This window comes from Coenobita brevimanus, chromosome 21 (assembly GCF_032717465.1).
Source record: "Coenobita brevimanus isolate Jiangsu-jjx chromosome 21, ASM3271746v2, whole genome shotgun sequence".
Taxonomy (NCBI): domain Eukaryota; kingdom Metazoa; phylum Arthropoda; class Malacostraca; order Decapoda; family Coenobitidae; genus Coenobita; species Coenobita brevimanus.
In genome coordinates this window covers 27,023,189-27,046,221 of record NC_136974.1, presented here as the reverse complement: position 1 = coordinate 27,046,221, position 23,033 = coordinate 27,023,189, and the positions used below count along the sequence as shown (strand labels likewise).

Genomic DNA, 23,033 nt, shown 5'->3' with positions numbered 1-23,033 from the left:
TACGGGTTCATTCGGCGCCAGGACACTGGTGCCGATGTATTTGTGCACCGCTCCGGGATCGCTGCGCCCTCTTCACGGTTCCCCTCGCTCTCGTTAGGCCAGGGCGAGAAGGTCGTCTTCCACATCATCCAGACACCGAAGGGTCCCGAGGCTAAGGGCGTCACCGGACCGGGAGGTGCTGCTGTGAAGGGCATTGCCCATTCACGGCGGCGCCCCTCGGCCCGAGGAATCCGGCCGGAGGATCCTTGATGTTCAGGAGATGTGGAAACGATCGTGACTATGTGCATCGCGAGGGCGAAGGCGTTCTGTGGCGATGATAAGGCGGCGCTGCTCGTTCAACTCCCCCAGATCTTTGAGAAGAACGGGCTGCCGCGCCTTATCATCCCTCAGATCTTCACTCGTGATGCTCGGCCAGCCCTTCGTCAGGAGCGTCTTTCCACCAAGCTGCAGCCTCCCCAACCTCGCACAACACCGCGAAGAAGGCTGCAGCTCGACGCTCCTTTAAACAGAGCGAGTGCCTCCTCCACTACCACGACCTCTGCCCCGCCCATGGACGCCTCAAACCTCAGCAACAGCCGCTCGCCGTCAGCAGCTGAGAGGAGGGCCGCCTCTCCCGTCCCCTCCATCCACAATGACGATGGCGACAGCACCTCTCCTTCACCACCAACAGCTGCTGTTGTTGGAGCCGCCGATCTCTCTACTGACGGGGCACCAGCAGGAGACCTCCAGGCCATCGTGGAGGCTCGTGCCTCTCCCTCGCCCCCTCCACCACCCAAGAAAAAGAAGAAGAAGGGGAAGAAACCAAGGCTGCTTCCTGCAGAAGAGATGGAGACTGAGCAGCTAAGTCTTCCACCCTCTCCCTCTTCCCCTTCAGATCATCGGCAACATGTGACGGCCGCTCTCCCGCCTCTAAGTACCGGGACTCGCGAATTCCTCCAGTCCCTTACCATGGACCAAGTTCATGAGCAGCAGTCCCGGTACTTATAGGATAACTTCGCCGATGTCGTCGAGGCCCTCTACGATCTCCATACGCCCTCTGACTTCGACCACCTGCATGCAGACTGCCTCCTCATCACCTGCCAGACTCACCCCCAAGATGTGGCTGCTGTAAATTACATCGTTTCTAGAATCCTCCGTCACTGTAGGCTAACTGGCTCAAGCCAGTTCCTCCCAGAATGCTTCATCATCTGAACGCCACTTCTCTGACGGGCTTCCATCATCTGCCCGTGTCCACTCTTCTTCGGAAGGTGGACGAATCAACACACACACACACACACAACCCACTAAAACGGGCAGAAAAGTTTCTCTGATCATGATCTGGGTGGTATTGTGCGGGAGTTTTATTTAACATGCATGAAATCTATTAGACGCAAAGAAATACAAGCCGTACACTTAAACAATAATTCGTGAACGGGTAGACAGGCGCCCCCCCCCCTTTTATTTTTTGCCATAATTTCTGAAGCACTTCACGTAGACAGAACATGTCCAACTTTTAGGTATCTATCATTCCTGACTCCACCCAGTAATGATGGATGTAGGGGTGACCAGATCTAATAAATATCGGTGTTCCATGAATGTCCTTAAAATACTGGGGAGTCGTGCCATATAACTTTTAAACAAAAGCCGTTAGTCAGAAACTTGGTGAAATGTCTCAGTGATTTGAAATCAACGATTGTGATGTTTCATCTCTGAAATAACTGCTGAGGAAAGTCAGGTAGGCCTAATAGTACCTGTGGACAGGAGGTTGACTAGAAATGGGGGTAGCTTTGCGAAGGAGGGAAGACGTAGCAACATAATTAGTCCTTCAATCGACCTTCATTGTGTGTCTAACATCAACAAGAAGTAGGATGCTTGCAACACTTTATGGGGCGTTAAAACTATCGACGTCTTAAATGTGGAAAGGGTACAACATTAACCAAGAGAAAATTGCGACACCCTAAATAAATCAGCAAAGGTTCCATTGGTGAAAAGAACAAAGCTGTCATGAGTATTACTTTACCAAATGTATGGTAATAAAGGATACCAGACCGGACTGGGATTAGATCTGGGATAACTAAGAGAAAGCTTGTCCGTCATAAAGTGGTGTGCTTGTTTAAGGGGTCTCAGAGTAGAAGTTCTTCCTCAGGAACCACCTAGGTATACGAGAAAATTGTTTGCGTACAGAGCCTTTGTGGTGGCCAAGGTGTGTAAGGTGTCACCGCAACAGAAGCTACCTTAGCGTGCAGACACACTTGCTCGAAATGTGTGGTCGACGGAGTGACACGAGGCATAGGGTTAGTGCTGGTGTACTAACAGTGTCTGAACCTTGGACCGAGCCCTGTGCCTCGTTTCTAGTTATTGGTTGCAAGCTGTTCCCCTGTGTACAAGACGCTCTTGGATGCAACGGTGTTCCTGTAAGCCTAAATCACGTAAGAACATAGAATAAAAATAAGGAGTACTCAGCGGGTGCAACACTCTCGCCCTACATATCTGACCTTTCTCTGTGACCTTGACCGATTGTTTCCTTCATGTTTGACCTTCCTTTGTGACCTTGACCTTTGACCGATAATTCTTGCCTAACCCTTCCACCAAGTTGGCCCTCATCGAATGAAAACTCTGAGTTATAGTGTCACACACACACACACACACACACACACACACACACACAGGACCCAAAGCAATACTCAGTCGCGCTCTCATGGGCGGATTTTGTAAATGCTGTTGTTGTTGTTGTTGATTCTCTCCTCATTCGAGGAGACCGGGCCTTGCTGTTAGCCCGGTTGGTGGTGGTTGTCTTGAGTAAGGTAAGGGGGAAGACAGGGCCTGGGGAATGCCCAGCACACACGCCCTGTCTACTGGCTGAGTTGCGGTGTGTGTGGTTTATACAGTGCGTATTTCTTTGCTCCTGAATACTTGGTGGCACTTAATTTTTCTGTCTTTAATCAGGAAATTGCACAGTGAATTTTGTTTTATCCGTAGGTGACTTTCACTTAATATTACATGCTCAGCACGTCAAATAAGCTCTTGAACTGGACTACTAAAGTTCTCCATTCCAAGAAATGTGTAGTCACACTGCTAGCTTTGTTTATTTTGCAAAATCTATTTGCACAGTACTTAAACCGGACAACCTCAGAAGCAGGGAGTAATGTTTAGGGGCGTACTCACGTTGGCTTAAGATGTTTTTTAGTACGTCTCCCTGAATTGCTTATTTTGCATGTTAAATCTTATAATTCACTTTAATATAATTTGTCTACCTTTCCTAACGACATAGACTTTCCTAATAGCTTGTATGAATATATTAAAGTACCAGATACAGAAATAATCAGGTAACAAAGGGGTGCTAAGGGCCTAGAGACTCCCATACCACATGCCATTACCACCCTGCCTCACCCTGCCACTCCACCCCACAGAGAATGTTCCAGGACGGGTCGAAGGTGCTGGACGAGGCCACGGGTCACAGGGCGCACTTCAGCCAGGTCACCATCGTCGTGCCCTCGTCATGGTCACCACAGCCGCACTACCAGGTCAGGCTAGGTCAGGCCACAGGTATTAGTAGTCCATAGAGAATTTGATTTTTGTGGAGTACGAATTCTACATCTTTTGTTGAGACTTTACGACAGTTACAGATGGTGATGTGGACAAGAACAAATTAGAGACAAAGCGATATTCCTCACTGGTTTCACATATGAGCTTCTTCGTCATGCCTTTGGAGAAACTCAAAGGTGAAACTGGTCAGAAAAGTTTCGTCCCTAACTTGTATTCCTCCACATCATCCGTATCATTCCCTCCATCACTGGAGTTGGAAATTCGCTGTGTGTGTGTGTGTGTGTGTGTGTGTGTGTGTGTGTGTGTGTGAAAAGCTTATTGAAGTAGGACAATTTGTAGCCAACTCTCCTATGCACATCCGCTTTTGAGACATCCTGTGAAAAATTTGTCTTAACATTCCCAGATGGACGTGCACAACCCCTTCGCCACGACCACTTTATTTTCTACATTCCTGCTACCATGGATCATTTGTTTCCAGCTTACAGACACATTCCGGACTGGACGGGTTAGAGACAGCCTTCATCAGCACCTTCACTACTTGACGTTGTTCTTAATTTAACTAAAGCCTCTAAACCTTTCGCAGTTACTGGGCTAGACACGATCTCTTTTATAATTATGTTCTTTCCCTATCAACCTCTTCAATACAATCACGTACTTTTGATTTTACTCTTCCTATTACCAAAGTTATATTCGTGTTAAGGTGGCCTCTTGTAATGAAAGGGTTGTATGTCACTCTCAGGGTTGTAAGTCTCTCCCAGGCTAGAAAAAAAAAAATGGTATAGAGGTAACAGAAATGAGATAAAATTGACGCCATCAGGACAAAAGGAGTATATTCTGTCACATGCATCATGGCAGAAGGATGGAAAAAGTGATTTAACCACTTCAATACGATAATGTCTTTTTGTAGTGTATTTTTGCTGCTACTAGACGATTTTATTCAGCTTAGGAGAACTATGTGGTACTGAAGGGATAAATGACAGCTGTATCTAACTTCTGAGATTCGAAAGGACAGTCCTGAGATGAATACATTCGTCTGGAGAAAGCAAGAATGAAACTTAAAAGACGTCCTTGGGCTGCAGTGCTTAAAGAAAATTAATGATAGACCTGTGGGGTATTTAAAATAAAAACAGAGTAATAACAAGAAAACAATGTATTGGAAAGAAAAGTAGAATAATCGAGAGTAAAATGGCTAGGAATCTCTGGCCTAACTCTGTGACAAATCTCATGGCAGTATTATTGAAACTGAGTAGACAAAAGTCTAAGGAGTCCCTTCTCGTCGACCCTCATACGAGTACGAGTATATTGAACGACTCTGATTGTTACATGCACTCAGCCTTCATAACATATTATAGAGTGTAGTCAGCAACGATACAGAGAAGTCAGGCACGATATTTTTTCCAATGCAAGAAAGAAGGAACCAAGGGCCAGAAGCCCGCAAGAGTGTTCCCTCCAAGAAAAAATAAAACCAAGACAACAAAGAGCCAGACTCAAGATCTGTCACCATCACATGCTCTAGAAGTCATCATGAAAAACTCAGGGTTTGTTCACCCTTCGTCCTCTCAGCGTTAACAGGACTGCCCTTCATTTTCTCATTCTTGCCACCACCAGACTCTCAGATCAGTTTAAGAATAGTATATCGTCTTTTAAAGGCCTCTTCACAGAGACCAGAATCAGACCTATTCTCATGTATAGTATTGGATGATAGAGCTCGGATAAAAGTTGATAGAACACACCGATTCATTAGGACTCGTTCTGGGAAGCTGCTTCTCAATGATGAGCATGTTGTAGGTGACAGAGGGAGGAAGGCGTACCCAGGACGTAATGCAATGAAGTAGGGTGTTCTTCTAGTGTTTATACCTATCTGATCGGACAAAGTTGCATCAGAGTAGGGGTTGTATTGAAAGTTGCTTCGAGGATTTCACAAAGTTTCTTCTTCAGCGATTAATTTAACTTATCACACCTTAATAATCCTCTCGTATGTCACTAATAAAACTGTTGTTATTACATACTGTAGATGCGCATATGAAATACATAATCTATGAACAAAATTCAAGAGAAAGTTAATGTGTAAGATGAAAAATGGAACAGTAATGAAGTCTTCACGAAGTCCTCTATGTCACCTAGAATACGACCCCGTGTCTGATTCTGACCAGTGTGATATTTAAACCCACCACTTCCCTTACCAGAGCGAGGGCGGCGGCGTGGGTGTGAGAGAGAGACACGCGGATATCCTATTGGACCTGCCCCACCCCCTGCACGGCGACACCCCCTACACCTTGCAGCTGGGGGGCTGTGGCGACCCGGGGGAGTACGTGCACCTCTCCCCAGACTACGCCACACACATGTACGATGAGCTGGGACAGGCGTATGGACCTCCGGGTGAGTAGCGGTGTTATAGAGCAGTGACTCATCCAGGATGCATGACACACCATGGGGTATATGAACTTCTTCAAGGAGGTACTGTACATGGAACTAACTGGAACCAAGAAGGGGTGGATGGGGCGCATAGATATGGATGGTATGAGACGAGTACATAGGAGAAAATTTTGCATAATATAGTAACATTGCTGCATTGTTACGCTGCTGTAGATATTTTGTACTATAGACTGTCTATTGCTGAGTATGAAATTTATCCATGGTCTATACATCATAAAAACTATGGATAATTTTTTCTAACAGGAAAAAAACAAGAGAAAAATTGCCATCTGGCAGCGGTAGGATAACATACTGTAATAACCTTTATATTAAGAGAGAACCAGTGAACATTAACTCGTACAGTACTGCGTATTTAAGACGAATTACCACGAACAGTCCTTTTCTCATATATCACTGGACGCATGATGGCACTGTGGTAACCAGGGAAACTGCACCTCCAGGCCTCCTTATTTTCGACATTTAATATCCTTACAAGTGTTAAGTAACTGCCATATCTATATTATCTGAGTCATTATTTGCATTGGATAGAAGTATTTACTCTGTTACCTTCATATATAAATCATAAAGGCTAAGTATTCATGCAAGTTTGTGGCAATTACGCTTTTTTGGTGTTTTAGTTTATGAAATAATGGCTCAAGTATGCACAGAATCAATATATGTACCGGGTGTGTGTGTGTATATATATATATATATAAACCATCATCATAGGTTATAGGCTATGAGGTACAGTTAACCCAGTTAATTTGTGAACATTTCCAAGCATATGGCATAGAATAATTTTTGTATCTGTTTAGTTAGTTTTTTTCTGTTGAGTATGTAGTAGTATTAGTAATCACTGCACACACACATACACACACACACACACACACACACACACACACACATTACACTATACACCACTCTCTCACCCCAACCTACACGCACACCCTCATTCATATACCCACTCTCCCAACTACACCCCCATCCAGCCCACACACAGTCTTAGTTTCTATTGTCACTCTCAGACCCACATCAACACCCTCCAACACCCTCACACACCTACACCCACACATCACACACGATCTCACACACCCACTCACATTTATCCTCTTTCTTATCTCTCCTTTTCTCACCCATACCAACTACCACAAGTCACACCACGCGTACACCATGAAGCAAACACACACACACACACACACACACACACACACACACACACACAATTTTTCACCCTCTTAACCCCTCCAAACAGGTAAGGTGTTGGTTCACGAGTGGGCGCACTACCGATGGGGCGTGTTTGACGAGTACCCCGTTCCTCACGCCCACGCCGCCGCCCACACACCGCCCTTCTATGTGGGCGACGACGGAATGGTGGGTGACGTGTGTGTGTGGGGGAGAGTGTGCGTGTATGGTGTGTGTGTGTGTGTGTGTGTGTGTGTGTGTGTGTGTGTATGTTTGTGTGTGTTGGTGGTGTGTGGGGGGAGTGTGCGTGTATGTTGTGTGTGTGTGTGTGTGTGTGTGTGTGTGTGTGTGTGTGTGTGTGTGTGTGTGTGTGTGTGTGTGTGTGTAATTCACCGGGTCGGTCAGGATCGTGATCATCAGCTTTCTACCCTCCCGGAAGAGAGCTGAGAGCTCATTTAGTCCGATCTAAGGGCAAAGCCTTGACATTCACACACGGACACACCCATCCTCTTGCTCAAGGAGGACAGTGACCACCCGCTTCGTCTGTGAAACTTTTCGCATCCCGAGCAAGGCTCGAACTCCCGTCTTAGCAGAGCGTTAACACTGAGCCGGCGAGCGGTGTGTGTGTGTGTGTGTGTGTGTGTGTGTGTGTGTGTGTGTGTGTGTGTGTGTGTGTGTGTGTGTGTTGGGGCGCAGGAATCCCAACACTGGATCGAACTAATTGAGGTGACAAGTAACAACGCCCACGACCTGCAGAACCTTCTCTGCATATAATCTCTGGGAAGTCTACTGAAGGACCAACCATTCTTCTTGGAGGAGAGTGATACCCAGATTTAATTCTTCCTCATGCTGGCCAAGAAATAATCCTGACGAGGAGCCTGCAATGAAAGCAGTGTAGGCAAAATTCAGTGTAGTATCTGCGGTGTTGGGGAGTCTCAGGGTGTGTATGTCATAGGTGTGAACTGGTAGGGTGTGGATATTTGCTAACTAATGAGAGGATCTAATACAGACACTTCCCTTATATGCCTCCTGAGGTAAATTTACTGTAAACTTTTAGCGACTGGGTGCTGTGGGTGGATTATTATTTATTATTCCTTTAATATTCACCATCACCCCAGCTTCAGGTCATAAAGTTGATGATGTTGGCGACAGTGATAATGATTGTATATGATAATGATGATTTCGGTGACTTTGACAGTGAGATTTGAACGCTGATAATGATTAAGGTGATGATGATGATTACACTGGTGATAATACTGATGATAATACAGATTAAACTGACATTTAATAATTGCCGACATTCCCAAGGGTAAACAGCGTGGCCTCCACTCAGCTACAGTACACTAACATACTTCTGTGCTGGCTGCCATGATGATTAATGACCATAGAAGGACATAGAATCCCAGAAGTTGTGCGGTTATTATGGGTTGACCTTTGACCTCAGAAAGTCTATTAAAAGGCACAATTATGAAATGAAAAACGTGTTTTGTTGTATTTGCCCAAGGAATAATTGTCAAATTTGAAGTGAAATGTTGAAGAAACGAAGGAATGACAAAAAAATTGAAATGCATCTGGAAAAAAAAAAAGAATGAAAGAAACTGAAACAATTCATAATATCTCCTCCATTGTGTGGAGACCTAATGATAGTGATTATGATGAGTATGATGATGATGATTACCAAAACTAACACTTCATTACTCCTCTCCGTCACAGGTACGAGCCACGGGTTGCAGTTTGGACATCGTGGGTTGGGTGCGTACAGCATTAGGGGGTGAGTGTCACGCCGCGCACTCGGGCCTGCCAGACGACCACTGCCACTTCTACCCCGCACACAACAACACCGCCACAGCATCGCTCATGGGACCCTACTACCTGGAATCCGTGAGTGATGAGGTGTACTCATACCCATTAACCCCTTCACCTAAATAACGTTAGATCAGACGATTTTATTCAGCTGTTTCATTTGCCACACACAACAACACTTCCTCGCTTATGGGACCTTATCTTCTAGAGTCCGAGTGTAATCACAAGTAGCTTACCCTATCAACTCCTACTCCCAGATAACGCTCTGACTATATTCTTAGGCCAGACGATTTTATTGAGTTGTTTCATTCGCCGCACACAACAGCACCGCCTTGCTCATGGGACCTTGCAACCTAGGCTTCGTGACTGATGAAATGTATAGTCCCACGTAACCCATTATGCCTCTCAGTACGATAATGCGCCTATATTCTTGCTACGGCTTACTTAGATGTCCAGTGGTCTAGTGGTTACGACGCGCCAAATGGATGTGGCCTTGAAGGGTATAAAGCAGAAGTGTGGTTGGGGTTTATTATTCACATATTGTCACGGAGGCTGGCGGCTGGTCATACCGTCCCTGAATATCTTAAATGAGAAGCCTAATCATGGACCTGTATGATTCTGATGGGGTAGTAAAGGATCAGATAATAAATGATGTATGGTGTATGTACTACAGAGAGATATTATTAAACGACTTCATTCACCTTATATGCTAAGAAGTCAGTCATAGTTGTATCTATTCCTTCAAACTCAAAAGTCTAACCTTCAGCTGGATATAGTCATATAATTTTACCACAAAAAATAGAAAGAGAATAAAAAACATAATCTGAATAATGGACCTAACTACCAGGAATTCTTAAAATAATTTTGTTCTTACCACTCCAAGTTAGTATTTTTTAGCTCAACCTTTATAAGGTTAGGGTTTTCCTTATTTGAAGAGAATCGGCTGGCAGTACCTACAATACAACACCTAAGTGAGGCTATGCTCTCTAAAGGGCTGAAGGAGACCTCTCGTGTGGAGGGTAAGAATTACTAATCCCTCTCAGTACGATGGTGTTTTCTTGCCAGGAAGCCAAGCATATGAAAGGAGATCGAACTTATCTTGTTGGAGAAAAGCTTGCAAGAAATCCTTGCTGCATTCACAACGTTAATGCTGCAGCACCTGTTTTCACTGTATATACCATAGTGTCGAGTCCCTGCACTGTGGTTTACACTGTCATGGACACTAGCCATCCTCTATCATGATTCCAGTGCACTGCACCCATTTCTTTGTTCTCTACTCTCTTTTCATTGCCCTCTCACCGACATTTTCATTCCTCAAGGATATTTTGAAATCAAACTTCACGATTCTCAGACCATTAATCCTCGGGGGGTTCCATTCCATCCTACCCATTTCTTTGCTCACCACACCCAGTTATTTACATCAGCCCTCCCCCCCTCATTTTCTATTACGAATTACGGCTTCATGGCACAGCGCAGCTGACGTGGACGACAAAGGTGCTTATTACACCCACGCAAGTTGAAAGTACGGCGGGGTATTGTTTTGATCCGATTTCAAGAAAAGTTGGTAGAAGAAATGCAAGTCAACCAAGAGGCAGACCGGCACAACAGTAGGTCAGAGGTAAAGGGCACATGGAAAAGACAATATGAACGGCTCCGATCCTAATAAAAAATGAACTTGGTGGAAGGCTTGAGGAAGAGGCAAGAACGACGGGATTCGGTTTTAAGAACCACCAGAAAAAGGTCAAAGTCGCAAGGCGAAGTTAAAATTCACCTCGTGTGTGTCTGGGTATGAGCAAAATAGCTCATTCAGCATTGGTCCGATCTGAACCAAACTTGGTGGAAGGGTTATGGGATGGCCGAGGGGAGGACCTGTTGCACTTTAAAATGATAGGTCACATGGCAAGGTCAACTCAAACTTATTTTTATCCGATTTAGAACAAACTTGAAATGGTTTAAAGTTAATAACAAGTGGTAACGATTTAAAGAACAAACAAGCAGAGGTCTAGGTCACAGAACAATGTCAAATGTTCAACCCTATAACTCAGACAGGTCGGATTTGTTTTGAACTAAACTTTGTGGAAGGACTGAGGATTAGCCAAGAATGAAACTTTGATTTTGAGAACAAGTCAAATATTGAGGTCAAAGGGGAGGGTCCTTTTATACAGTTTTGATATGATTTGGACCAAATTTGGTTGTTGTTGTTGATCAACCCCATTTGTCAGACGCAGACCCATCAAACACAGGCAAGCAGCCGCCTCAGCAGGGTCGTCCCGTGCAGAGAATCAGTGTTGCCTTGCGGTTGACAGCACCCCACAACAGCGAGGCGCGGGGAAAAGTGTGAAGGTTTAATTCCTGGATGAATGTCGCATTTGTGCAAAGCTGGGAATAGCGCCGCTACTATTTTAATAGCGATGGTGGGAACGCCATTACTTTTTTTAGACAGTAGCGGAACTGAGAACGTCGCTACTTTTTGACTGCACTCACGCGTCACCGCGCTCCTCGCTGCTCACGTGACGAATACAGGTCCGGAGTCGGTGAGTACATACAGATATGCCGACGGTTTGGTTGTATTTATTAATGAGGAAATATAATATTTTCGTCAATTCTGTCAACTAATGATGTTTGTTCTACATTACATAAGTAATTTATTATTAGTAATGTGCAATAATTAGACAGGAATTTGCTAGTTAATTATCGATCATATAAATTAAGTAACTGGCAGCTTGGCGAGCAGCACGGGGACGGAGAGCGAGCCAGACTAGCCAGTGTCAGTTTATTCTGCCGTGGTCAGCAGACTGTGATTTTTCGAAATTTCTTTGCACTTCAATTTCTATTATGGAACCTGACCCCTGTACTGACCAGAATATTGAACTTGCAACTTGCGACTTTGCTTCGCAAAGGTGCACACACACACACACACACACACTAACTATCCCCGTCTCTAACTCCTGCTCTCTCCCTCACTCTCTTTTTCAGACTAATTCTTACTCACTACGTTATTATTTCGTAACAGTATGTTCCTTTCAGTTTAATGGAAAAAACATTGCTATTGTATAAACAGCCTTTAAAAGAAAGCCCCAGTTCATTTTTACTTTCGTTTTCGTACATATCTTAAATAGGTATAATTGAAAATATAATAAATCTAATATGTATCAATGGTAGACCACTTTTTTTTTTTGCCTTTTATTTACGTATGTTACTTTCAGTAGGTATACTAGGTAACAATGTAAAAGAACATTTGTTACATTATACAGTAAACAGTTTTTTCCTGTACCTTGGGCTCTAAGCTTCATTAAATGACACCGACATGTATATAATGTTTTTATTTTATTTTCAATACAAAGATTTACTGATATTACTGGTACACAACATAACCACTCATACTAATAGCATCAAAACAGTATCTGGTGTATTGCTGTATGACAGATTTTTCTTAACCTTCCCTTTATGTACCTTTTTCTTATCTAAAGTAGCGGGAGCGGGAGTGCCGCTACATTTCGTATTAAGTAGCGAAACCAGTAACGCCACTACTTTTTCGAGCTAGTAACGGGAATGGGAGCGCCGCTACTTTTTATTAGTAGCGTTCCCAGCACTGCATTTGTGTCTCTCCGCACAGTTAGCAAGGCCATCACCCCGTTATCTGGTTATATGGTGCCACCCATTATTTAAAATCGGTTTCCATGGTTGCAGGTAAACATTTAATTTGTCACTTATGTAGACCCACCTGAAGTGGAAAGAAGAGTGACTGAATGTGACAGGAAGAAAGGGGAGAAGAAAAGGGAGAAAAAAAAATAAAAATAATAATAAAATAATAATAATAAAGTAGATGTGCAAATTCTTCTTGTGCATCCAGAAAAAACATGGCAACTGCATAACCTATCCTGCGATATGTACAGTATGTCGGTTTTCCTGAAATTCATGAGCCCACTTTCCCTTTTTTCTGATCGTTTTTATTTCTGCGAGAGGGTCTGACCCCCTCCAAGAATCACTGGGGGGTCACGGCCTCCCAAATACTGTATCGCATTACGGATTAGACTCCATTGTGCAACATTTACAAAGATATCAAAGCCATATCTGCCTTTCATTCATTATTTAAAATATATATATATATATATATATATATATATATATATATATGTATATATTATTTGATGAAGACGGTTAGCCCTTCCTAGAAATATTGCTATAATCTGCATCAGTAATATTATCATTAATTTACCATCACCGTTTTTTTCTTTCATTTTCTAAAGAAGAGTACATGATTATAATCAATGACAGCACCAACACAGACATACAAAATAGGCATGCCTCTTTTTTTATACTGTTAGTGTCATGCAAGCCTCATCATTGTGTAGTTTGCATTGGGCAATACAGAACAATTATTTACCGTACGTTAATATGTATGTTATTATTAATAGTATATACAATATGTAAATAATGTGTAGTTTGTATTAAGCAATACAGAAACATTATATACTTTAATATGTATGTTAAGAAATATATATATACAATAAGTGAATAAACTGAAAAAAAAAATACAAGTTTATGACTAGTATATGTTTCTTGGAGTATGTGGCTTCATTTTAGTATAAAATTCTGCCCTTCCTGTTAACTTTCCTTCAGACACTTCAGTCATGCAGGGACTCTTTTAACTAATTTCCCCTGAACGCTTTATTGTCGTAAAGAAATGGAGGTGGCGAAGAGACTTCTGCTGGGCTGCCATGTTCTTAAACTGTAATTCTTCAACTTCTCTAATTAGGGAATAGCCTTTTGAACGGGTTAAAGATTAGGTCACCTAGTATGGACCATAAGATCAGTTTGGTGTACAGATCCATGTAACTGTGTAACTCTATGTAACCCTTTCTTTGTCCAACAGGTAAAGTACTTCTGTGACAACGTACGGGCGCCACACAACCCCCTGGCCCCCACCCCCCACAACCTGCTGTGTGGGGGGCGGTCTGTGTGGGCGGTGATTGAGCAGCATGAAGACTTTAGCGGAGACAGGTGGGTAAGAGAGAGAGAGAGAGAGAGAGAGAGAGAAAGAGAGAGAGATTATTAATTATGATCGAAATCTGTAGTGTTAAGTTGTATAAGGCTAAATAATTGAACTGATTACTCTCAAACACATTCGGTTTACAAACACATCTTCTCTCATCATTAATCTGATTGTTTATTGGTTGTCTGTGTGCTTTAAATCTACCAATCTACCCTTGACCTATTTTGTGTGTATGTGTGTGTGTGTGTGTGTGTGTGTGTGTGTGTGTGTGTGTGTGTGTGTGTGTGTGTGTGTTGATCAATCCATGTTTCACTCTATTTCTCGGTAAGCTCTGGTATTTATAAGCAAATTACGTTTATATGTCTACTCCTTTATCTGTAGCCTTACCCACGCAGTCAATTATCTTTCTGTCTGCCTGTCTATCTGTCTGTCTATCTATTTATCATTCCTTCTATGTATTCCTCCACCCAACTGTCAGTTCAAGCCACCCTCCTTCATATACGTTGCTTCCGCTTCTTACTTTTCTTCCTGGTCATCCTCTCATTGCAGAGAGAGAGAGAGAGAGAGAGAGAGAGAGAGAGAGAGAGAGAGAGAGAGAGAGAACTTCGTAGCGGTATTCCATACTATTTTCTCTTTAATGAAAATCATAATGGTGGAGATGATGATGATGATGATGGTTGTGATAACTATGTTATTATTATTGTTATTATTATTTTTTTATTACTATTATTATTACTGTCATCATCAACATCATCATTCATTTATATATTTCAGAAACCCACCTAGGAAGAGACGAGCGGCTGAGTCCGGAAAAGATAAAGAAGAAGACTTGAAGCCTGAGTTTGTGATGGTGCAGGAGAGGAGGGAGAAGGGAGGGGTGACGGAAGGGGTGCAGGAGAAGGATGTGAGTGGGTCAGAGAAGGAGACCGAGCACGATGGGATGAGCTTTGTATTGCTACTGGATCTGTCAGCGTCCATGGAGCCCACGATGGATCAGCTGTATCAGGCGGTGGTGGGGTAGGTATTACAGCATCACGGGCCAGCAAAGAACACGGCAGATCTTGCGCTGTGCTCGTAGGGGAGTGGAAGGACAGGGAGTGGCGATAAAACAAAAACGGCAACCTGATGAAACTGTATTTGATATAGGACTACATGTAACACTCTCAGGCCCAAACATTTTCCATGGCTGAATAGAATAACATACCGGTATATCAGTTTTGTTGCTAGAATATTGTTATATTCGATTTTATCCTGTCTAGTATTGTTTTCATTATCAAATATTCATTATTTACACATGTTATCGAAGATTTACGCTAAATAAGCACAGATATAATTACCTCCGTCAACGAATTTGAAAGGTCATGAATTCATCTGGGTCTGTTTGCGTACAAGATATTTCAAGAAGTTACCGTCGGATTTCACTTAAATCTAGTGGATAGATGGGCAGTTGGTCTAGGAAGAGCTGATTAGATTTTGAGATGGATCCGGAACAGGATGTAAGAATTAATAATAAATTTTATTTGCGTTGGCGTAGGTATACGCTCCGTGAGACTGTGTACCATCATACACTAAGACCGTAGAATAAAGTGATTGTGAACCGGTAAAAGTATTTGTCTGGTAGGAAAAAGGAATTACAGCAGTAAATCATACATTTTATTGGCTTTGGTGGAAGTAAGTGCTCTCAGAGTGGTTCCTGATATCTAACCTATGTCTATCAGTCTTTCAGTGTTATGTAATATTCCATTTAAGGAAAGCTGGAAGATGAGTGATAAAAAGTTATTTCATGGCCATTTTTTTAATTCAAATGGATTGTAAAATAATTATGATTTGTAGGTTACATGGTCCCTCAATTGTCTGATTTTACTGTTGTTCTGGTTTAGTTGGTTGTAGTTTTACCGCCAGACTTACGAACGATACTAGAAGTTACTTTATTTACAGTACACCTAGTTACTTCTGTATCCACAGTTGTACACTAAATTGATCAATCGATTAAATAGTTTTTAACTGGAAGCAAAAAATGCTTTTAGCGTCTGTATGTAGATGCTGCTATTTCCTGTAACTGCAGCCTAAACCCATTCTAATAGTTCGATGGAAAAATTAAAGTCCCGTCCACACTAAGGGTCATGACGAATTGTCTGTTGCACGTCATGCTGGCCGACTTGTGTTCCTGAGGCCGATAATGTCCACACTTGTACAGTGGCCAGCGCTCGCTAGATACGCCTGAGTTGCGAGAGGAGGAGGATGGATACCAACACCGCAGCAGTTCAAGAGACTGTTTATATTGAGCATTGTGGCACTATGTTATGTCAAAAAGAAAAAGAAAAGAAAAAAAAAGATGTGGTGGGAAGCAGTGGCTGTATCGACGTAATTTCAGAGGGAAGCCAGACAGCTACTGCGGGCATCGCGGCACGCTTTCTCACCATGAAATGCCCCTCGGCCAGGTTTGCCAGAAACGCGCAGCATAGGCCCTCCGCGGCATGAAAACCCGAGTTGGGCAACATGACGCACAACAGAGCGCGTAACATGAGCCCTGGTGTGGACCGGCCTTAATGAAGGTCAGGGGTTAAACAACGTGCGGCATCCACACTCGACCATGCCAAGAGCCAGACTGAGCTGAGCCGCCGGCCGTCAGCCATCACTTGCTTGCCGTATGACATGTACGAGAAGGGATGCCTTTTCAACACCGACTGCCTCTACCTGTTCTTTATCGGACCATGGATTTAACAAGTACCTCTGCTTGGTATGCGCTCTGGTGCTAGCCTTGCCATTGGTGCGGCAGACAAATAACGCCTTTAGAGAAAATCAGTCTTTACAAAACTCGGAATGTCAGTTCCCCAAATGATTGCATGTGCAAAGATTCGTCGAAAACATTTGCCAGGGTTTGGAGTTATGTTACATACATACATACATATTACACATACAGTAGGTTACATAAATACAATCAGTGTTAACAGTACAGTATAAACAGATTATGAGAGTCCAGGTGGGTCAGAAATAATTCAGTCTTCTTTCTTCTGTGTACTCTCTCTCATATTGTTGTTGTTGTTGTTATTATTATTATTACCACTGCTACTACTACTACTACTACTACTACTACTGTCATTCATCATCATCCTGACCTCTTTTTTCCACCCACGAATGGTGTGATGTATGGTCCACAGAACAAAGTAAGAGAAGAATTACTATGAATGGAGAACAGCTCGGTAGCATGCCCGGTGAAATGACCCAGTCACTCATTCGCTTACCATCTAAGCCACTGAAATCCTAACACTACTTCTTAAGTCTGACCATCAACATGTATATGTGTTGTTAGTATTTTCCTTTGTTGCTCTTCTTCACATTCTCGGTCGGATAGTCAGTAGGACGACTATTATGTTAAAATAAAAAAGGTGCCAACTCTTATAATGTGTTCCTCTGTACAGTAGGCTATACAACTCAACCAGCCAGCTCGATCCTTTGTTGGTTCCCTGTGCTCATTAGCTTCCTTACATTGTTTTCTTACTCACTCGTTTACCATATTCATCCATCCTCTTTCTTGATCTACCATGTTTCCTTCCTCCTTGAAACTCGCTCACATAACATACCCCTTCCATCATCCTGCTGTCATCCATTCTCTCCTTTTGACCGTAATCACTTAAACACACTTTCATCAGCCCTGTTGTCAACAGACCTGCTTATTCCACATCTCTCACAAATCACATTTCCTTATCCCATCCACTGTATGCAGGCCAAACATATCCATGAAAATCTCATTTCCATCACTCTTACTTTTAACTTTTTGTTCCCATACAGCACCAGTCACACATTCATACGTAAATTTGGGCAATAATAAACCTTCTTATGATACTCTTGCAGCCTTCACACTCACACCTCTGTTTAGTATCGAGGCCTTCATAGAACCAGCCACTCTTTTCACTGTACCACATTACTTTCTATTTCACTTTCACCTTTGTCTTTCTTTCCTATCTCTGCATCCAGGTACTCAAACTCCCTCTCCCGTTTAAGTCTCACTCCATTCACCAGCACGTCACAACAACTATTATATTACTCCTAGTTACATTTGCCTCAGAGCACGACGCTCATAAGCTTTCACGAATCTGCTTTTTTTTTAGAAAGCTGTTTTTCCCTATTAGCAACCAAAAAAACATCACCAACATGCATCGTATCTGAGATACTCTACTCTTCGCCATTCATTATCATCTTCATCTCTTCTCCACAGGTCGAGTTTTAACTTTTTTCAGAACTCCATCCATCTATATCTATTTATCTATTTATCCATTTATCTATCTATCTGTCTATCAGTATCTATCTATCCATTTATCTATCTGTCTATATATCTATATCTATCTGTCTGTCTATCCATCTATCTATATATCTATATCTATATCTATATCTGTCTATCTATCTATCTATCTATCTATCATATATATATATATATATATATATATATATATATATATATATATATATATATATATAAATGTAAAGAAGATGCATAGGTACATCACACAGCCTTGTCTCACTCCATCACTAATATAAAAGTATTTACTTAGGCATGCACCTACCCTTACTCAGGCATCACTATAATACACTTTACGACCTTCAGCAGCTTTCCATCCACACCAAACATATGTAAAAACTCAAACAGAGTTGATTCGATTTGGCCGAAACATAAGGGTTAAATAAGAATGAAGTATGGTAATAATGACAGCGCTATGTGCGAGATCAAAGTCACAAGATAGAGTCAAATGTTTGGATTATAAACCATTTGGTGGATGCAGGTGTTGCAGTCACTGATTGGTGGGTGCAGGTGTTACAGTCACTGATTGCACCTTCTTCTTGTTTATTAATAATAATATACCACCTAGCTAGAACAATAAAGTCTGTATTGTCAATACATCTTTCTTCCCATCCCCCTTGACACTTAAGAAGAACCGTACAGTCAGTACGAAAAGTGCTGTGTATCATTCTAACTCATTTTTCAGGTTCGTGCGGTATCTGGTCCCTGCTGGCACCAAAATGGCGGTGGTGTCCTTCGCCAACAGGACCCGCCTGGACCTGCCCTTCACCCTGGTGCCAGAAGGACCCAGAGAGAACCTTGTGGCCGCCCTGCCGACCACGTGGGAGAGGGACGGATACACGGCCATTGGTAGCGCCGTCGAGTTCGCTCTGGAGGTAAGTGTTGGTGCGTGAGGATGTGGGGTGAGTGTATTTGGATGTGGAATTGGCCTGGAGCTTTGGTGCTGTGGGGTTGTGTGGATGTCGGGTGGGTAAGGGTGTGGATGTGTGGAGTGAGTGAGGGTGTGGATGTGAAGGGGGTAATAAAAGTGTGTGGATAAGTGTCTCTGAGTCGACAGTGCTTTGAATTTTGCTATGGTGTGGTGTGTGGGTGTGCTGGGTGGGTTAGGGTGTTTGTGTTTGAGTGTGGTAATACTGTGGAAGTGGGTTGTAGACATGTGTGCGGGTGTGGTGTGGGTGAGGAAGTGAGATGATCGAGGGTGTGAGTGTGTAGGGCGAGCAAGCGTGTAGGTGTTGGTGTGTCTTTGTTGACGGGGTAGGTGTGAGCACATGTGACTGAGTGGTTGGATGTGTTTTTGAGTACGGTAATGCCTAAATGCCTTGGATTTAGCAGTGGAAGAGAGGCCTGTTGCTTGGAGTGTGTGTGTGTGTGTGTGTGTGTGTGTGTGTGTGTGTGTGTGTGTGTGTGTGTGTGTGTGTGTGTGTAGTAGTAGTAGTAGTAGTAGTGCTGTGGAGATGAAGTGTGAGGCCAAGGTTGTGTAGGTGAAGACATGCATGTGGGTGTGTTGACTGGGCGTAGTTATGGATTTGGGTGAGGGTGAGGGTGTGTGACATGGGTGGGGGTGTGTAGATGTTTAAGTCTGAATGCAAAAGTGCTTTGAAGGTGCAGTGTGAGTGTGTGGGGTTAGTGAGGGTGTGTGAGATTATTGTAGCGTGTGTGTGTGTGTGTGTTGGTGAGGTTAAGATTGTTTCAGATCGGTTGTGTGAATGATTCTGGTAGTGCTGTTTTAATGGTTTATGGGGGTATGATGTGGATGTGGTTGTTTGTGTGTAGATGAGTGTGTTTGAGTGTGGTAGTGCTGTAAAGTTCACTGTGGAAGTGGAATGAGGGTGGATGGGAGTATGAATGAGTGTTGATGTGCTTGTATGGGTGTTAGTGTAGGTGGTTGCATGAGAGACTGGTTCTGAATCATTTGATGAGTTGGATGCATTGGTGTAGATGGTTGATTGGATATGTTGATGTAGTAGAGTAGATGAGAAATGAGTGTGTGTAGGTGAGGATGGGGGAACGTGTGGGTGTAACTGACTGTGGGTGTAGGCGTGATCAGAGGTGTATCTTGTAGCTTTGGCGTAGTAGGGTGTAGGTGTTGATCTAACTTATTTGTTATTAGATGGGTGTACAGTACTTTTGTGATGATGATGATGATGATGATGATGATGATGATGATGATGATGGTGTGTGTGTGTGTGTGTGTGTGTGTGTGTGTGTGTGTGTGTGTGTGTGTGTGTGTATGTGTGTGAAGAAAAAAACAGATTTTTTCCGATATAATCACACTTGTTGCAGGGGATGAGAGTCAGCCACGGGATTAATCTTATTTTCGAGAACAATACTCGTAGGTCAAAGGGCAAGGTCTAATGCCAACACTTTAGATCCGATTTAGACCAAACACGGCGACAGGGTTGAGGACAAGGCAAGAACGAATGGATTCAATTTTGAGGACAATCAAGCAGAGGTCAGGGTCACAGGTCAAGGTCAAAGTTCGGATTGTGTGTGTCAGTGTGTGAACAACATAACCCAAACAATATTCATCAGATTTTGATTAAACTTGGTAGAAGAGTTGACAGTTTGTCAAAGAGTCAGCCTACCATTATTTGAGAATGATAAGTCAAAGGTCAGGGTCACATGGCAAGGTCAATGTAAGCGATTTTTATCTTATTAAAATTAGACTCAGCGGAAAGGGTTATGGTAAGGCAAGGATAAGGGGATTCAGTCAGGCGAAGGTTTAAGTCACAGGGGAAGGTCAAAGGTCAAGATCAACTTGGTAAGGTCAGCTTAGGGCTTTGATACAATTTAAATCCAACTTTGCAAGGGAGCTCGGAGTAAAGCAAGCATACAGTGACTCGCTTTTGACAGCAGTCCGTAGAAGGTAAAGGTCACAGGGAAAGGTCAAATGTTCTGCCTTAAACCTGAACAAGTTTGACTCGGCTGGGATCAGACTTGGTGGAAGGACTGAGGGTTAGCCAAGGATGAAGAGGTAACAATTTGAAAACAATGGATCAAACATCAGTGTCAGAGGGCAAAGTCAAATCAACGTTTTGACCCAATTTGGACCAAAAGCGATGGAAGTGTTGAAGGTCAGGCAAGAAAGAAGTATTTTGATTCTGAGAACAATCAGTCTAAGGTCACAAGGCAAAATCAGATGTTGGGGCCATATACCAATTAGAACTGAAGGTAATGCACTCTTTGGTGCCTCCGTATTCCTGTATTCCAATCGTGCCACTTCCAGACAAGTTTATTTTAGGATGATCTCTTGTACTGAAGGGGTTAATGAAGACTGTATCTAATTCTTCCAGGTAGCCAAGTGTTTCCAGATCTTAATAAAATTGCCTGGCAGCAACAAAAATAAACTAGAGTGGATATGCTGTGAAGATAATCGTAGGTTGTTAAAAGATGGGTGTGGATGAGGCTGGATGTTTTCGTGTGGATTAGTGCAGTCTTTTGGAGATGTTGTGTGGATGTTATTATTTTTTTGTTATGAGCGAAAGTGTAGTTGGCTATTGTCATGCTGTACTCGTCTCTGTTGTATTCCCTTATCCGTTTGTATTTATATTCTCAAGTATTTTTCCTTTATACTTATGTATTACTCTATCTTTTTTCCTTTTTTCGTTTCCTTCATCTTTCTCGGAATTGCAGGTGTGTCGGAGGAACATAGTAGTACTTTTACTCTCCCTCCTCTACAGTAACAACAGCAGCAATAACAATAACAACAACAACAACAATGATGCTGAACTCCTTACTTCTCTTGCGTCTTATGCCTCAGCAATATCGATATAGACGGTTTACATCAAGGCCCACATACACAGGGTCAGACCGGGAGGGCGAGAGTAAAAGTGTGAAGACGTTACCCACGCCATAGCCACCTCTCCCCTCAGCAGGATAAAGGGACTCCTCTTCTTTTGCACCACTTTATTAGTTCGTATCTCTATTTTTCATATACTTTTGGTTTTCCATACCTTCAGTATCAGGTTCGGTTTCCACAGGTAGTGTTGCTGAAAACATCGCAGACAAAGATAACTCAGGAAGTGGAGAATCTCAAATCCATTACTGCTTCTGATCTCTTGCTCAAGATTACATGGAACCCCGCATTACAATTACTTCCTTGACACTATTTGCCGGTGTTGTACTTAGTGCCTACTAATGCAGCAACTTTCCAAGTGAGATTAGTTCTTTCTCGATGTTACTCAATTGCTCTTACTCGATGTTTTTCGGATAATAAGAAAGGGTGGTCATGGTAGGAGCACATTTGCTGAGGTGCGACAGAGAGAGAGAGAGAGAGAGAGAGAGAGAGAGAGAGAGAGAGATCATCTTGAATTTATCTGCAGATTAATATATTTGAAATGTCAACCGGAGGCTTTACCACTTTATAATTATAACTTAGGTGAACACTGGGATGATGCGGTCAGTCCATTTTGAAACTGGTACAGATTATGACTTCCATAAACTCTGACTGATGTTGCAGTTTTAATTAATTCCTCAAATATTATATTCTGAGAGTCTAAGCTGAGCCGTATGCATTTCTGTGTGGTTCTGAATCATACTGGACTCGTATATAAACTAAGTGAATTATCAGGTAAAGCTATACAGTTCACTGACAGAGGAGCGGAAGGAACCTTTGACTCATGTTTGTGGGGTGAGTCAGGCGTCGCTACCCTCTTAGCCTGACCTCGCGTATATGGTCCTTGGTATACATAAAGCACAACATATAATTAACGTGCCTTATGCAGAGATAAACTAGTAAGAGGTGCTAGGAAGTATCCTTAGCCGACATAATAATACAGGCTTATGAACAGCATTCTAGGTGACTTAGAGACT

At 42.8% G+C, this 23,033-nt stretch overlaps 1 protein-coding gene across 1 annotated transcript in view; it reads left to right on the top strand.

The window, feature by feature from the left end:
• LOC145392125 (calcium-activated chloride channel regulator 1-like) overlaps window positions 1-23,033 on the top strand; it is a 65,348-nt gene that overhangs the window by 7,291 nt on the left and 35,024 nt on the right. Inside the window, exons 2-8 of the mRNA XM_080266576.1 lie at window positions 3,390-3,525; window positions 5,740-5,904; window positions 7,193-7,311; window positions 8,836-9,003; window positions 13,802-13,929; window positions 14,696-14,938; window positions 18,907-19,096. Of these exons, the coding sequence (XP_080122702.1) occupies window positions 3,390-3,525; window positions 5,740-5,904; window positions 7,193-7,311; window positions 8,836-9,003; window positions 13,802-13,929; window positions 14,696-14,938; window positions 18,907-19,096 (1,149 nt within the window). The remainder of the gene's footprint in view (window positions 1-3,389; window positions 3,526-5,739; window positions 5,905-7,192; window positions 7,312-8,835; window positions 9,004-13,801; window positions 13,930-14,695; window positions 14,939-18,906; window positions 19,097-23,033) is intronic.